Source organism: Schistocerca americana, chromosome 1 (genome assembly GCF_021461395.2).
Source record: "Schistocerca americana isolate TAMUIC-IGC-003095 chromosome 1, iqSchAmer2.1, whole genome shotgun sequence".
NCBI classification, from domain to species: domain Eukaryota; kingdom Metazoa; phylum Arthropoda; class Insecta; order Orthoptera; family Acrididae; genus Schistocerca; species Schistocerca americana.
This window is the reverse complement of record NC_060119.1, coordinates 416,111,908-416,129,223: the sequence shown is the minus strand read 5'-3', so window position 1 is coordinate 416,129,223 and position 17,316 is coordinate 416,111,908. Positions and strand designations below refer to the sequence as shown.

At 44.5% G+C, this 17,316-nt stretch overlaps 1 protein-coding gene across 1 annotated transcript in view; it reads right to left on the bottom strand.

Moving 5' to 3' along the window:
• The window catches only part of LOC124555078 (kinesin-like protein KIF12), a 653,823-nt gene that overhangs the window by 205,511 nt on the left and 430,996 nt on the right, over positions 1–17,316 (bottom strand). The window contains exon 8 of the mRNA XM_047128907.1: positions 5,164–5,305. Coding sequence (XP_046984863.1) covers positions 5,164–5,305 — 142 coding nt within the window. The remainder of the gene's footprint in view (positions 1–5,163; positions 5,306–17,316) is intronic.

The following is a 17,316-nucleotide window of genomic DNA, read 5'->3' as shown; positions in this document are numbered from 1 at the left end:
AAAATTGGATGATTTCTACAAGAGTAAGAGCTTCACAAATTGAGGAAGTCAGCGTGCTGCTCCACCTCTGGCCATTAAGCAAGCATTTACAGATTATGAGAGTTGTTAGATGTCCTTCTGAGGCATATAGTGCCAAATTCTGTCTTGTCAAAATCCGGAGGTGGCTGAAGGACGCTGCTCATAATGCTCCAAACGTTCTTGGCTGGGGAGAGATCAGCGACCTTGCTGGCCAGGTTATGGTTTGCCAAGCACGAAAACAAGAAGTAGAAACTCTCGTCGTGTGCGAGCGGGCATTATCTTTCTGAAATGTGAGCTCAAGATAGCTTGGCATGAAGGGGAACATAACGGGGCCACTTCGCGCGGCCTCCCCTCCCGTCGGAGGTTCGAGTCGTTCCTCGGGCATGGGTGTGTGTGTTGTCCTTAGCGTAAGTTAGTTTAAGTTAGATTAAGTAGTGTGTAAGCCTAGGGACCGATGACCTCAGGAGTTTGGTCCCATAGGAACCTACCACAATTTTCCAATTTACCTAATAACGGTGCGTAGAATATCGTCGACGTACCGCTGTGCTATAAGTGTGTTGCGGATGGCAACCAAAGAGATCCTGCTATGAAATAAAATGGCGACCCAGACCTTCACTCATAACTGTCTGGCCATATGGCGTACGACAGTCAGGTTGCTATCCCGCCGCCGTCAAAACTTAAAATGTGTGTGAAATCTTATGGGACTTAACTGCTAAGGTCATCAGTCCCTAACCTTAACCTAAATGATCCTGAGGACAGACACCCACACTCATCTCCGAAGGAGGAGTCGAACCTCCGCCGGGACAGCCGCAAAGTCCATGACTGTAGCGCCTGAGACTGCTCGGCTAATCCCGCGCGGCCCGCCGCCGTCCATGTATAAATGTATATACACTCCTGGAAATGGAAAAAAGAACACATTGACACCGGTGTGTCAGACCCACCATACTTGCTCCGGACACTGCGAGAGGGCTGTACAAGCAATGATCACACGCACGGCACAGCGGACACACCAGGAACCGCGGTGTTGGCCGTCGAATGGCGCTAGCTGCGCAGCATTTGTGCACCGCCGCCGTCAGTGTCAGCCAGTTTGCCGTGGCATACGGAGCTCCATCGCAGTCTTTAACACTGGTAGCATGCCGCGAGAGCGTGGACGTGAACCGTATGCGCAGTTGACGGACTTTGAGCGAGGGCGTATAGTGGGCATGCGGGAGGCTGGGTGGACGTACCGCCGAACTGCTCAACACGTGGGGCGTGAGGTCTCCACAGTACATCGATGTTGTCGCCAGTGGTCGGCGGAAGGTGCACGTGCCCGTCGACCTGGGACCGGACCGCAGCGACGCACGAATGCACGCCAAGACCGCAGGATCCTACGCAGTGCCGTAGGGGACCGCACCGCCACTTCCCAGCAAATTAGGGACACTGTTGCTCCTGGGGTATCGGCGAGGACCATTCGCAACCGTCTCCATGAAGCTGGGCTACGGTCCCGCACACCGTTAGGCCGTCTTCCGCTCACGCCCCAACATCGTGCAGCCCGCCTCCAGTGGTGTCGCGACAGGCGTGAATGGAGGGACGAATGGAGACGTGTCGTCTTCAGCGATGAGAGTCGCTTCTACCTTGGTGCCAATGATGGCCGTATGCGTGTTTGGCGCCGTGCAGGTGAGCGCCACAATCAGGACTGCATACGACCGAGGCACACAGGGCCAACACCCGGCACCATGGTGTGGGGAGCGATCTCCTACACTGGCCATACACCACTGGTGATCGTCGAGGGGACACTGAATAGTGAACGGTACATCCAAACCGTCATCGAACCCATCGTTCTACCATTCCTAGACCGGCAAGGGAACTTGCTGTTCCAACAGGACAATGCACGTCCGCATGTATCCCGTGCCACCCAACGTGCTCTAGAAGGTGTAAGTCAACTACCCTGGCCGGCAAGATCTCCGGATCTGTCCCCCATTGAGCATGTTTGGGACTGGATGAAGCGTCGTCTCACGCGGTCTGCACGTCCAGCACGAACGCTGGTCCAACTGAGGCGCCAGGTGGAAATGGCATGGCAAGCCGTTCCACAGGACTACATCCAGCATCTCTACGATCGTCTCCATGGGAGAATAGCAGCCTGCATTGCTGCGAAAGGTGGATATACGCTGTACTAGTGCCGACATTGTGCTTGCTCTGTTGCCTGTGTCTATGTGCCTGTGGTTCTGTCAGTGTGATCATGTGATGTATCTGACCCCAGGAATGTGTCAATAAAGTTTCCCCTTCCTGGGACAATGAATTCACGGTGTTCTTATTTCAATTTCCAGGAGTGTATGTCTCCAAACACACCTTCGCTGGTCGTCGTACCTCAGCTTATCACTGAATACAATTCTACTCCAGTCAATGAGATTCCAGGCCGAATGTGGCCGACACCTCTGGTGACGGGCTTATTGGCGTACAGAGGTCAATGATAGTCGGCGCCCGAAGTGCCGTGATCTTACTCCTGCAGTGATCATAGCCCCCTTTCTGTGAGTCACCTATTAATGGTCTTTGTGGCTGCTGAAGCACCAGTTGCACGTCGGATCGAAGATAATGATGAATCTGGGACTCTAAGAGCCTCTCTGACACTTGCTTGTCCTTCAAGTTGTGTCCTTTCTCTAGGTCGATAGCTTCTTTCTTGAAGCTGTGTTCGACTACGGTTCACTCGTTCTTGCCATCATCGTCGAATAATGGCTTCACTCTGTTCAAATGTCGAGCGACGTGTCGTTTACTCAAACAGGCTTCTCTGAGCTCAACTACACCTCCCCTCTCAAATGCCGTGCGCAGCTTGTGGTCTAGTGACTAGCGTTGCTGCCTTTGGATCACGGGGACCCAGGTTCGATTCCCGGCCGCATTGGGTATTTTCTCCGCCAGAAAACTGGGTGTTTGTGTTGTCCTCATCATTTCATCATCGTAATCATCATTTGTGGCAGTGGCTAGAGTGGACTGTGAAAAAATTGAGCTTTGTAACAATTGGGACTTCGTACGGGCGCTGATGACCGTGCAGTTGAGCACCCCACAAACCAAACATCATCATCATATCTCAGACTGTGACATCTACGTATATTGTTTACGCACCTGTCTGCGAGGCATAGTTACTCCCCAGTTGAGCACACGGTATAACATTCACAGAGACTAAGCCTTGGTACCAACATGTCCCCTGTTTACTATCCTTGCCAGCTGCGCTGTGAAATTGCTCTGCAGCGTCACACATTCATCCATCGTCCGTCAAAATTTCCAATTTTACCTTTTTCGTCCATACTTTTTGACCAATTTGCATAACTCTTTCGTAGTGTGTCGTTTTTTGTCTTAGAGTATACGATCATCATCTGTGTTTTTATAGTAGATCACCTAAATAAATGATTTTTATTCCGTTTTAATTCGATTGTTTCAATCTTTTTAAAAATAAAGTGTTGTAAGTACATTTTTAACATCGTTTGGTTTAAGATAAGCATTGTGGCTAGCGTGTAGCTTATCCACCTTATACAGATTTGTAGTAGCTGTTTGTTAAGAGTCCTGTCTTACTCAAATGCACGTGTTAAATTATACGAGGTCTGTCTAAAAAGTATCCGACCTTTGGCCAGAAAAAATATTTTGAATACCTGACGGGCTTGGGACCCTAATCCCCATGAAAGTAGGCCCCTTGCGCTTGTACACACTTAGCCCACCGATCCTTCCACTGCCGGAAACACCTCTGGAAGCGTTCTTTTGGAATGGTGTTCAGATCCGTCGTCGTGTTCCGCATTATCTCTACTCCCCAAACGGGATCCTTTCAGTGGCGTCTTCAAGTTTGGAAACATCCAGAAGGCGCTAGGAGACATGTCTGGAGAGTAGGGTGGTTTGTGAAAGGCTATAATTCCTTATTTGGCCAAGAAAGTTTGGATCAAATGGGATGAATGTGCGGGGCGTTGCCGTGATGCAGTTATCAGCTTTTCGCCGTCCGCATGTCTGGTCTTTTGTGACGAATTGCGTCACGGAGTCGCCGGAGAACATCTTGATAGTACTCCTTTGTCACTCACTATTTGTCCTTCGGGTGCATGTTCGTGGTGCACAATTCCATGGACATCAAAGGAGATAGTCAGCATCACCTTGATTTTGCTTCGCACCTGCCGCACTTTCTTCGGCCTTGGACACTCGGGATGCTTCCATTGCAACGACTGTCTTTTTATTTATGGGTCGTACCCGTACACCCGTGACTCATCTCCAGTTATCACGGTGTTCAGAAAGCCAGGATCAGTGTTGGTGGTGTCCAGAAGATTCTGTGCAACGTCAAAACGGAGGTCTTTTTGTTCCGGCGACAACAACTTGGGCACGAATTTTGCAGGCCACACGGTGCATGTTCAAATCATCACGCAAAATTGCACGTGCAGAAGCTTTACTCACTCCAACCTCTTGAGCAATCTCCCGCACGGTCAAACGACGATCTGCCATCACCATATTTTGCACCCTCTCAACAACAGCTGCACTCCGGCCGGTTTGGTGCCTGCCAGAACGCCGGTCACTCTCCGCTGATGTGCGGCCATTTTTGAATCGGTTGAACCACTCCTTAATTTGTGTTACACCCATCGCATCTTCTCCAAACACCTGCTGAAGCTTACGAATTGTTTCGCTTTGATAATCACCAAGCTTATGACAAAATTTGATGTGTATTTTTGCTCAACACGTTGAGTCATCTTGTGCAGCACCTCACTCAGCGGCCGACAGGCAGCGACTGACGCGCTGGAAGGCGGGGAAAAAATTCATGCATGCGCATAAAGGTCTCTTTATGTCCAGTGGCGCAGGCCTATCGTCTCTATTTCGCGCGGGAAAATCAGTGGTCGGATACTTTTTAGGCAGACCTCGTACATTGTGTTTTTCAATTTGCATTTCGTTGAGAGCTAGTCTTTCTTTCCTTGTTTGATCATCTCATTCCCGTGCGTGAAAGGGAGGGAGGGGTGGATGGGTCCTTTCAACACAAGGAATGAAATGTTAAAAAAATAGAAAAAAATTCAATTGTAGGTAGACTATGGTGGCTAAGCTACACGTCAATTGCTAGGCTGGGGCATAATTTTTCTCCTCATCAATGCAGTGCTTCGCTAGGTCTGAACTATAGGAACTGTTAGAGGAGTGCAGCAATTTCCAACTGACCTTCCTCGAGCACGGCGAGTAGGTCATCGAGGGTCTCGCAGTCGACGCTGAACAGGTTCTCCACGAAGAAACTGCGCGTCTTTTTGGACCAGCGCACCGCCAGCGGCTTCCGCGCCGATCCGGGGTTCAGCAGGTCAATCACCTGGGAACACAGCCATGTCATTTTGTTAGCTACCAACTGGTTTTTTTCATGAGGTGTACTCCCTAATACACGTCACGGGCTGGAGGAGGTTTTTACTGTTCGAGTAGTAGACAGCAAATATACAACACAAACAAAAGTAGCACCTGTTGTGTTACAAGGAAATAGGATGTCTAACGTAAAGGCTAAATTATATCGTAGTACGACACATTGTTGAGGAGATAAGACGTCATAAACACGAGACGCGTGAAGAACTTCCGCATCACGCCTGATGTTAAAATTTATTACTCCTTTGCTACTAACTGTATCTAGCAATAAATTTCGCAAACAGTATCCAAATACGTCACTTAATGTACCTAGAAAATTATATCATTGTGCAAGACGTAGTTCAGGAGATACTACATCAGAAACATTAAGCAAAAGGCCAGACGGCGCGTGGTACGGGCGTCGATGCACAGCCATAAATAATTACCTGGGCAATGCCGGCCTTCTCCATTAGTACATAAATAATTTAAGAGAAGAGCTCAGTAAATCACTCCAATTGTGCAGCTACTAACTGTTGTGTATAGGATAGTTTCGTCGCTGAACGACAGTAAGGTAATGCAGCACTACTTGCGGAACACAAGGTAAGAAGGATGACTAGGGTTTAACGTTCCGTCGAGGACGAGATCATTGTAGACGGATCACGAGCTCCTTCTCAAAGGAACTATCCCGGCATTGACCTTAAGCGCTTTAGGGAAATCACGGAATAATCTAAATATTCCGCTTCTGCTGCTTCTACTATTACTTATACTAGCGAGTAGTCACAGGGTGAACCAATTCCCGTCCTTCCAACGCGAGTGCAGTGGGATGTCACCTCGCTTGATGCGGATGACAAGGGGACGGCGTCTACTCGTCGTCAACGATTTCGTCCGTATTTATAGTGTGTACAGGGGTGGAGCAGAAGTGAAAGTGACAGAAGTGGGACCTCCAGATGACCAAGCCTTTAGAGAAAATAGCGTTTTCGACGCGATAGCGCGACCCGTGAGTCATTTCCGTGTATCAGCGTAGCTTGCAGCCAGCGTTTGGCCCAGCGGAAACAGTACAGAACGATAATCAGAGGGTCACGGCGTCGAGTGCCTGTGCGTAGTTTTTTAAATTTTCAATTTTTACGTTACTTACACTGAAAACAAACCGAAAGGTTCAAAATGGTTCAAACGGATCTGAGCACTATGGGACTTAACTTCTGAGGTCATCAGTCCCCTAGAACTTAGAACTACTTAAACCTAACTAACCTGAGGACATCACACACATCCATGCCCGAGGCAGGATTCGAACCTGCGACCGTAGTGGTTGCGCGGTTCCGGACTGTAGCGCCTAGAAACGGGGTATAGCAACGGCCTCAAGTTTTAAAAAATTATATATATATATATATATATATATATATATATATATATATATATATATATATATATAATTTTTTTTTTTCCTCCGGGGTATAGCAACGGCCTCAAGTTTTACCTGTGATCCCAACTGGAGGAAAAATTCTTGTTAATTGCTCTTTGTATCAAACCTTTTGTAATGCGTATGTTAATCGGCATGCCGGCAAGTCGAAACACACGTGCGAGTAACAAGTTAATCGTTTGTGGAAGGGAGCTAACGTGAAGTTCACTGACGAGAATTCTCTTAGTGATCGTATAAATCAAGAAAGTGAAAAGCTACGCAGTTATACAGTTCAAAGGAAAGTGCAAACGATGTTGTCTTTTAACTGCACAAGAAGTAAACGTTCAATGACATTTAATGTAGCCTATATAACATGCCAATGAAAGGTGAATTTTTAAATGGTGAACAAACACTATTTTCTTGGTGCCTCTCCGTCCGTCGGTCTCCGTCTGTCTGTCCGTCCGAATACTACTCATGGTTGACGTGTTTAAAGTGTTTTTAACCACGTGTTAGATACTGTTTCATACACTTTTTGAAAGTGTATGAAACATTTTGATTCACTACCATCACCATCACCACCACCACCACAACAACAACAGCAACAACAACCACAACCACGACGACCACCACCACCATCAAAGCAAAGCAATACAGTGGGCCAGAAATGTCATGACGTCAATTTTCTGGGATGCGAAAGGAATTCTGTTGATAGATCATCTTATCTCTGGTCAGACAATTAAGCGACAATGGTACACTAACCTTGTGTACCAACTACAGCAACAGGTACATACAGAAAGGCCAGGTTTGGTAACGAGGAAGTCAGCTTTCATCAAGAACATGTGCGCCCATACACAATGGTCGTTGCCACGACAAAAGTGCTTGAACTAAGAGAGGAACCGTTGCCACACGCGCCTTATTCGCCTTCCCTGGCGTTATCAGGCTGAAATCGCAACCCAAAGCTAAAAATTTTCCTCGGTGATTGGAGATTCTCTTCGAAGAACTGAGAGCCGAGGTGATGGGTATTTTGCATGCCTAGGGGAACGCAATTTTGGACATGGGATCATGACATTGGAACATCGCTGGAGCAAGTGCATTGATACACAGGGAGATTACACTGAAAAATGAAAAAGGTTAACTGATCTAAGTCGTATTCCTCTATTCCATTTCAAGAACTTTTCAAACTGACCTCCATAAGCATGGGGCTGTACATGCCGATTTTTAGTTTAAGAAAAAGAAATCCTTGACGTTACCTCATCTGCAAAAGTGTTGGATGGAAAACTAATTTCTAAATCAAAGATTCAAAATAATTTAACATTCGCCATTTATCTACACTCTTGTATGTTGCCTTTCAGTGCCAAAAAGCATCCTGCATTAGAATCTCATTAAAGGGTTGGAAATGAGGTCGCACCGTAAGTGTCAGCTGGTTCAGTGCGGACGTTTACCATCGCTGCAACCAGGGACGATATAGCAATACTGGAGGCAGTTACACAAGAGAAAAAACACGCAATAGCGATACAGCTGTTCGTGTTCACGGCAGCGAACCGCAGGAGCAAATGGGCAGAAGTTCTAAGGAATACGGTTTCAGGAACGAAGCGCATACCATTATAACGAAGTACATCTCATATTGAGTAAGCTGAAAGTATTGCACGAAGTATGTCGCACTGACAAGCCCTGGTGCAAAGCCTGCCGCCACATCTTATATTTCTCTGAAATTCCTCAGATAAGACACAGCATCAATTGCCTCCACTTCTGACATATCAGGCTGATAATTCACACAGATCATTTACAGAATGGTACCACGCATGTTGTTAATTCAGAAAGGGAACAAGTATTTAAAAATTAAGTAACTCATGCATACAGAAATATTGTCTCATGTAGATCGAGATTATCATATTGTGTTACCGATTTCGATATGTGGTATGCAGCGGTTTTTTATACACATCTGAAACCAAATTTCATATTTTTGTACTGTTCATTAACATCATAAGTTTAACTCATTAGCGCCTGGATTAATTTTTTCTTGAATTTTTTATTTTTTTAGTTACTGTGTCTCTGCAAGGTATAAAGTACACAACATAACTGTTTTACAGAAGTCATTACCACCTTTCGCGAGATATTTGATGTTGACATATGGCAACGTTTGATGCTTCACTCCCTAAATTTTTATGTATTACCACTTCAAAAAAATAAATACTTTACTGAAAGGTCTTAATACATATTTCACTTCTGTGTACATTTATTACAAACTTTTCGTCATACAATTTGTATTTTATAACACAATATAACTGAAAGCGATACATGGCTAAAAGAATCAAATACTACAACTCAGCATTACTGTGCATGAAAGGAAATAAAACAATGTATACGCAATCCCACATGAATATGAACATGAAAATACAAAACTACGTATGAAACTAACTAAATGTCAATATCAAGGTTCCCAATCCATTTAGGAGCCGTATCATCAGCTTTCATGAGATCGCTCCAACACCACTGGTAGGAACGCAAGGAGCATTCGTCTCTAATGTGCTTGAGTGTCTGTTTCGGAGCCCCACAGTCACAAACCGGAGACTCTGTAGCACCCCATTTGTCAAGAGAGTCTGCGCATGGTCCATGGCCAGTGCGAGCTCTGTTCAACTTGACCCACAGTTTCCCGTGCCAGCAGTATCACAATTACACTTTCGGAACCACTCAGAATCTTCAGGATTTTCAGTAAGTTGACTGCTCTGGTCCCACAGATCTCTCACCCCGGTATTACTGGCGACTAGCTGCTCTGCTTGCCGTAATGGTGGGTTTCCTGAACGGAGTCTATTTCGTCCTAAACTTGGTATGTCTTCCCGTATGGGTTCTCCTGTCAGTTGCGGTATATCCTAAGCAAGGCCTCGCTTTTGCGGATTGCGGGTGGATAGATGTTGCTGAGCAGAGGAAGCCAATAAATGGGTGTTGGTCGGATTGCCCCAATTATTAACCGCATAGTGTGGTTCAACTGGACGTCGATCAAGTTGGTGTGGCAACTGTTTAGCCACACTGGGGCACAATACTCGGCAGCTGAGAAGACCAGCCCAATGGAAGATGTGCGCAAGTTATCTGCTGAAGCTCCCAACATAATTTTTGAATAATATTGTTACGAGTCTTTATCTTGGCAGCAGTATTTGCAAGATGTTTTCTATATGAAAGGGTGCGGCCAAGGGTGACACCGAGGTACTTCGGGTACTTATTATGGCAAAGAGTGTTTCCGTTAAGCTTCACTCTGAGCTTCGCGTTAGCTTGTTTGTTTTACTTGTACCGGGTTTAAGACGCGACTTTCTAAACTAGGCACTCATAACGGCTAGATCTTCTGTGAGAATTGTCTCCGCTCGTCCAAGATCCTTGGTTCTACAAGCAAGAGCGATATCGTCCGCGTAGCAGAATTTTGTTGACCTGGCAATGGGAAGATTGGAGATATATAGGTTGAATAATAGAGGGACTAATACGGAGCCTTGTGATAGACCATTACTTAATTTTCTCCCGTTGTTCGCATTTTCTCTCAAGTAAACACGGAAATATCTCTTGTTTATCACGGTGTAGATGAGATTTACATTTTTTCGGCATCGGTTTCTCTTTAGTAATTTGTATATCATCCCTTCTCTCCAGACCGTGTCATATGCCGCGGTTAGGTCTACGAATGTGACAGACGTCTTCAGGTTTTCTTGGGAACCAGCCTCTATGAAAGGTGTTAGGGTCAGTACCCGGTCACAGCAACTTCTCTGTGGCCTTAAACCCACTTGCTCAGCTGGGATATGTTCCAGAATAAAGTGGCTAATTCTACTGTAGATGAATAAACTAATCTGGAATACTACACGTGCACCCCGGGTAACGCTAAATAAGCTAGAACTAATAGGCAGCCAGACCAAATATTGGATTTCCTGGCTACAAACAAGCAGTCAAATTAAAATCAAAAAGCTTTAAAAAACTGATCTTTTCAGGACCAACTGATTAAAAGACGTGGACCTTCAATCCGAGTATGCCATTTAAACGACTATCAGAAGATGTCCTAGATGCAGAAAGGTCTTCCGGCTCCTGTGAGTAAAGCTTGGTATCTCTGCAAGTATATTGCTGCTATTTCTCTCTTGAATACCAGCTGAGAAATTTTTTTCCTTTATTATACAAAATCCAACTGTTTTGTACGGCGACATCTAACATCCACGTAAAGATAAACCAATACCATGTCTTGTTTCTCCTTCCAATACGATAGCATGCTAGATGCTGATATAATCAGTACCTCCCACATACGTATTACATTTGGCTGCCAGGTTTAGTCTGGAAATCATTAGATTTCGCTTTCTTAGTTGAGAAAAATCTCTTGAATTGGCCAGTGTCTTGAGCACCACATGAAGAAGAGATCACGGTGACAACTGAGTTGTCCAGCCACCGCACATACAGTAATCCATCATTCTTCTCTACTGCTGTCTCAAAATATCCACGATCTTTATTGGAAAATGAGTTTTTGTTTTTCAGTGGATCTTCTTCTGTAATTCTATTTTCTCTAGCGGTACCGAAGGCAGAGTATCCACAATACTTGAGAAATGAAAACAGAGATGGGCCTGAAAATTGATAATCCGTGTAGAAGCTGTAGAAAAGTTCTCTCTCCACCTCGGAATATCATCTAATGAATCAATAAGGGACTTTCCACCTTGCCAGAAAAAACTGCTCATAGACTGCATTTCCTTTAGGACCTTTTCCCCGATACAGTTCATAATTTACCAAACATCCATTTTTGACGTTAAGGCTCCAAATTATATAACCGAATCTAATAGGCTTACCACGGATTGTTTCCATCCATTCATCATAAGACAGGTGATCCTTAGGTGTGAAATTATCAGCGCAGTGCTTCTTCAACATCAGCATGACTGGACGGATTTTCCGTGTCTTGTCATTTTGATCGATCTTAGCGTTATCTGCAACAAAGAAGAAACCTACATATTTGTAGAAAACTATCTGTTCTCATAGACCGAGACACAGCCAAGTTTTCCATGTTATCTTTTGATTCGCAGTAGTTCCTTTTAGAAGGTAACTTACTACTGCCACTAACATAAAAAAAGTGCAGCGCGCTAGACTGCGATACATGCAGGTGAGCCAAACCGAGATTGCATCCGCAAGGCATATTAACAATTCAGGATTTCAGGATCCCTATGTTATATTTTAATTTTCGGATTCATTACAAAATACCTTGCACGTCGCAATGTCATTCCCATAATACACAGACGGATCAAAAACGAAAGATGGAAATACACTGAAGAGCCAAAGGAACTGGTACACCTTCCTAATATCGTGTAGGGTACCCGCGAGCACGCAGAAGTGGCGCAATAGGACGTGGCATACACTCGACTAATGTCTGAAGTACTTCTGGAGGGGGCTGACAACACGAATACTGCAGGGCTGTCCATGAATCCGTAAGAGTACGAGGTGGTGGAGATCTCTTCTGAAGAGCACGTAGCAAGGCACGCCAGATAAGCTCAATAATGTTCATATCTGGGGAGTTTGGTGGCCAGCGGAAGTTTTTAAGCTGAGAAGAGTTTTCCTCGAACCACTCTGAAGCAATTCTGGACGTGTGGGGTGTCGCATTGCCCTGCTGGAATTGCCCAAGTTCCTCGCTATGCACAATGGACATGAATGGATGCAGGTGATTATACAGAACGCTTACGTACGTGTCGCCTGTCAGAGTCGTATCTAGAAGTATCAGGGGTCCCATATCACTCCTACTGCACCATTACAGAGCCTCCACCAGGTTGAACAATCCCCTGCTGACATGCAGGGTCCATGGGTTCATGAGGTCGTCTCTATACCCGCACACGTCCATCCGCTCGATACAATTTGAAACGAGACTGGTCCGAGCAGGCAACATGTTTCCAGTCAGCAACAGTCCAATGTCGGTGTTGACGGGCCCAGGCGAGGCGTAAAGGTGTGTGTCGTGGAGTCATCAAGCGTACACGAATGGGTCTTCGGCTCAGAAAGGCCATATCGGTGATATTTCGTTGAATGGTTCACACGCTGACACTTGTTGATTGCCCAGCACTGACATCTGCAGCAATTTGCGGAAGGGTTGCACTTCTGTCACATGGAACGATTCTCTTCAGTCGTCGTTCTTGCAGGATCTTTTTCCGGCCGCATCGATGTCGGAGATCTGATATTTTGCCGGATTCCTGATTTTCACGGTACACTCGTGAAATGGTCGTACGGCAAATTCCCCACCTCATCGCTACCTCGGAGATGCGGTGTGCCATCGTTCGTGCGCCAACTAATAACACCGCATTCAAAGTCACTTAAATCTTGATAACCTGCCATTACAGCATCAGTAACCAATCTAACAACTGCGCCAGACACTTTTTGTCTTTAAAGGCGTTGACATCAGCAACGCCGTATTCTGCCTTTTAAACACATCTCTGTATCTGAATACGCATGCCTGTGGCAGTTTCTTTGGAGCTCCAGTGTAGTATAGGGTGTACCTTACGGCAACCTATGGTCTTAGTACGTAAATTGTTCGAGCTTCCTGTAGAATTTCCCATTCTTGCTCCGAATATATTGTTATAGAAAACGTACTGAAGTTCGTCAAGGTCATAATTTTGAAGTTAACATTTAAAAGATCTGTCGAAGTTAATGAATCTGGCAAATCACGGTAAACATTTCAACGTATTTAAGTGTGTTAGTTAATTTTCTGTGATTCTGATGATCGATGTCATTGTTGTCGTGCTGAAAAGTTACTTTGGTGCTTTACTGTTGCTTAGAAATGATAAACGTTTCAATGAAATAACAGTGAGAATGAATTTTAAGTATTTGGAGAAGTTTGCCCATCAAAATTCGAATCTATAAAGACAAGGATGAGGTTTCACTAATCATTATTCTCGCGTCGCGTACTGCTATTATCCGTCGAGTTTTCATTTAGTTTATAATTACTTTAAACAGTTCTAAACTTTTGAATACAAACTATGACTTAACTAAAGATTTTTGATCCTCTATTTATGAAAATTTACTTCCGTGCAAGTACGTCTACACCTACATGATTCTCTGCATATCTAGGGACTGATGACCCTAGCAGTTAAGTCCCATAAGATTTCACACACATTTGAACATTTTGAACTCTGCATATCACAGTTAAGTGCCTGGCAGAGGGGTCATCGAAATCTTTCAGTTATTTCTCTACCGTTCCACACTCGAAAGGCGTTCGGGAAAAACGAGCACTTAATGATTCACTTCACCAATAAACGTATAATTGTTACTGAACTTAAGCCTGTATATTATAACGAGCTGGTTTCAGAAATAAACTGTACACAGAATTATTTCATTACGTGAGTGGAAAATTACTAGCTACAAATTTTAACTAATAATAAATTCGACAAATCAATTTAAATTGCTCTTTGTAATTATAGGATATTGTCCACAGAATTATTTCATCACGTGAGAGTAAAATTAGTAACTACAAACTTTAATTAATAATGAATTCGACTTATCAATTTAAACTGCTCTTTGTAATTACAGATATGCTTTTATATGGATGGAATGAAGCAGCGAGTGAAATTTTTTTTACCAAGGCCCGGAATCAAACACGAATCTCATGTGTGCAAGGCAGGCGCGTAAGCCACTAAGCCATCTGAACACAGTCGGTCACAAAATTGCACAGATTACCTAGCATGTCTCCCCCTTATACATGAACAGATTTGCCGAGGCTCTTCATGTTCTGGAACAGCATTTCCGCGTCGAACGTAAGTGAGGGATCAGCCTGAAACCCATGTGCAGGTACTTACACAAATGAATTGACATAATTGGTCTCATACGGATACGATTTTATACGGATAGACCGAAGCAGCAAGTGAAAATTTGTACCAAGGCCGAGAATCGAATCCGGGTTTCCTATGCACAAGGCAGGTGCGTTAGCCACTAAGCCATTTGAGCACAGTCATTCACACACCTACACGGATTACCCTGGCATACCTCCCTCCTCGATCCAAATTCTCATTGCCATCCCAGCCAACTTGAAATTCCTCCTTACACACGAACGGAATTGCAGATGCTGTTCATGTTCTGGAACAGGACCTCCGCGTCGAACGTAAATGGGGGAAACCCAAGTACATGTACTTATACGAACGAAATGACACAATTTGAGGGGTTTTACTGGTGGCATAATGGCTAACGCACCTCCCTATTAAGCAGGAGACAAGGTTTTGATCCCTGGCCTTGGTATAAATTTTCACTTGCCGCTTCAGTCTATGCACACAAAATCATATCTCTATGTGATCAGTGAAGTCTCTGAAACTGTGTCATTTCATTTGTGTAAGTACCTACACCTGGGTTTCAGACTGGGTCCCCCAATTACGTTCGATGCTGAGGTGCTATTCCAGAACATGGAGAACCTCGGAAAAACTGTTCATGGGCAAGGGGAAATTTAGATCGAGGAGGAAGGTGTGCGAGGGTAATCCGTCCAGTTGTGTGAACCAGTGTGCCAAGGTGACTTAGTGGCTAACCCACCTGTCTAGTAAGTAGGAGTCCCGAGTGCAATTCTCGGCATTGGTACAAATTTTCACTCGGAGCTTCAGTCTATACACATTAAATTTCATACACGTAATCACGGTCGATTGTACCGTATACAGGCTGAAGTGGGAGAGTGGAACGGTGGAGAGACAGTTTGAAGTTGGTCCATTGAAATCTCTACCAGGTAATTTATTGTGAATAGCAGAGTAATAACGTAGATGTAGATGTAGATGTACTTGTCTACTCCAAATTCGCACACGCCCTCATGCTGCCTGACTTTTCTGGGAGAAAGGATTTGATACTACGTAGCTTAGTCACAACCTAAAATGGTACTTTATGAATTTTACAAAAATTATTGGGAAATACTCTAAATATTAGAAACTAGTTTCTTGGTGAAATGCTGTTTCTGTCCCCTTATTCTACGATTACCTGTCAATGAAGACATACCTGTTCTTCGTTGTCAGAATCATGTGTCACATTCAGCACTTTTTCTGGATATTTCTGGGAAGTGTTTAACCGCAAACATTAACAAATGATGTATCATTATACCGCTCTTTTTATCGGTTAACAACAATCGTTAAAATATCTTATTTATCATTTGATAAGAAACTTTACAATTATTCCCCAATTTCATACTGTTATTGGCTGAAATCTTGCTTGCATATCAGGAGATGTTTATGAAATATAGGACAGACACTTCACGTAATACCGCTGTATGTAACGCACAAAACAGGGCATGCATACTACATCATAAAGGGAACTTATTTATGAGATAATGTAAATACAGTGTTCTCTTCGGTCTTGCTTCAACCAAATATTTATGAACCTTGCTATCATGGAAGCTTTATGGCGTGAGAAATGAAATTTGTCTTTTGTTGCTAGTTAGAGTTGTTTCACACGCAGCGTTGAGTTATACCAAGTTTGTGTCTGCGATCGATTCACATAGTTTGTTAAGCGCAGTGGATCGATACGCGAGAATTTGCATCCAAACCGCTGTTGCGCGTTCTTATTGCCATGCTTCCTTATTAATTACACGTTTTCTCGATCTAATCACTACTTTCCTATAAATTACACTTCATTGGCCGCTCTGTTGAACGTATATGAGTTTCATAAAAGCAGGGCTACTTGTTACCTGCTTTCTTTGTCGATAGAACGAGGTGGCGCAGTGTCAACACAAATGACTCTTATTGGGGAGTGCGCCGGTTCAGCCATTCAGACTTGGGTTTCCATAAGTTCCCTAAAGTATTGAGGCTAATACTGGGATAGTTTCATTGAAAAGGTTGCATCCTTCCTAGCTCTCCTCCAAATCAGAGATCCGAAGTTAATGGACCCGTTGTCGGCGGGACCTCAGATACCGATCTTCATACCCTTCTTCTTCCCTAACCGTAATCGGTTTTACAGCGTTAGACACGGTGATACCCGGCTTAAATCCAAAGGTAGAAGAAAACTTACCCATCATCATTTGGATGGCTAAAATGCCTCTGAGCACTATGGGACTTAACATCTGAGGTCATCATTCCCCTAGAACTTAGAACTACTTAAACCTAACTAACCTAAGGACATCACACACATCCATGCCCGAGACAGGATTCTATCCTGCGATTGTAGCGGTCTCGCGGTTCCAGACTGAAGCACCTCGGCCATCATTTGGCAGGGATATAGGGTGTGTCTATCCCCGTCTTTATGAGGATTTCAACTCCACTGGAGACACTTTCAATGAGGTGTCTGAATGTCTCTGGAGGTATGGCAGAACACTCTTCCTCAAAAGCCGAAACTCGAGGAGGTAGTGATGTTGGACAGTAGTGACTGGAGCGAAGTCGACGTTCTGAATCATCTCAGTGATGTTCCATTGGGTTCAGGTCGGGACTCTGGACAGACTAAGCCATTTCAGTAATCTTATCGTCCACTAACCACTGCCGCACGCTTTCTGACGGGGTGCATTGTCATGCTGATACAGTCATCCTATCAGAACGCTTCCTCTACTGTACGCTAGTTAGAGTACACAACGTCGTAAAATGTTTTAGTATCCGTCCGCATTTAGCGTTCTCGTCAGTGCAGCAAGAAGACCACGTAAACCATCCCTGTAC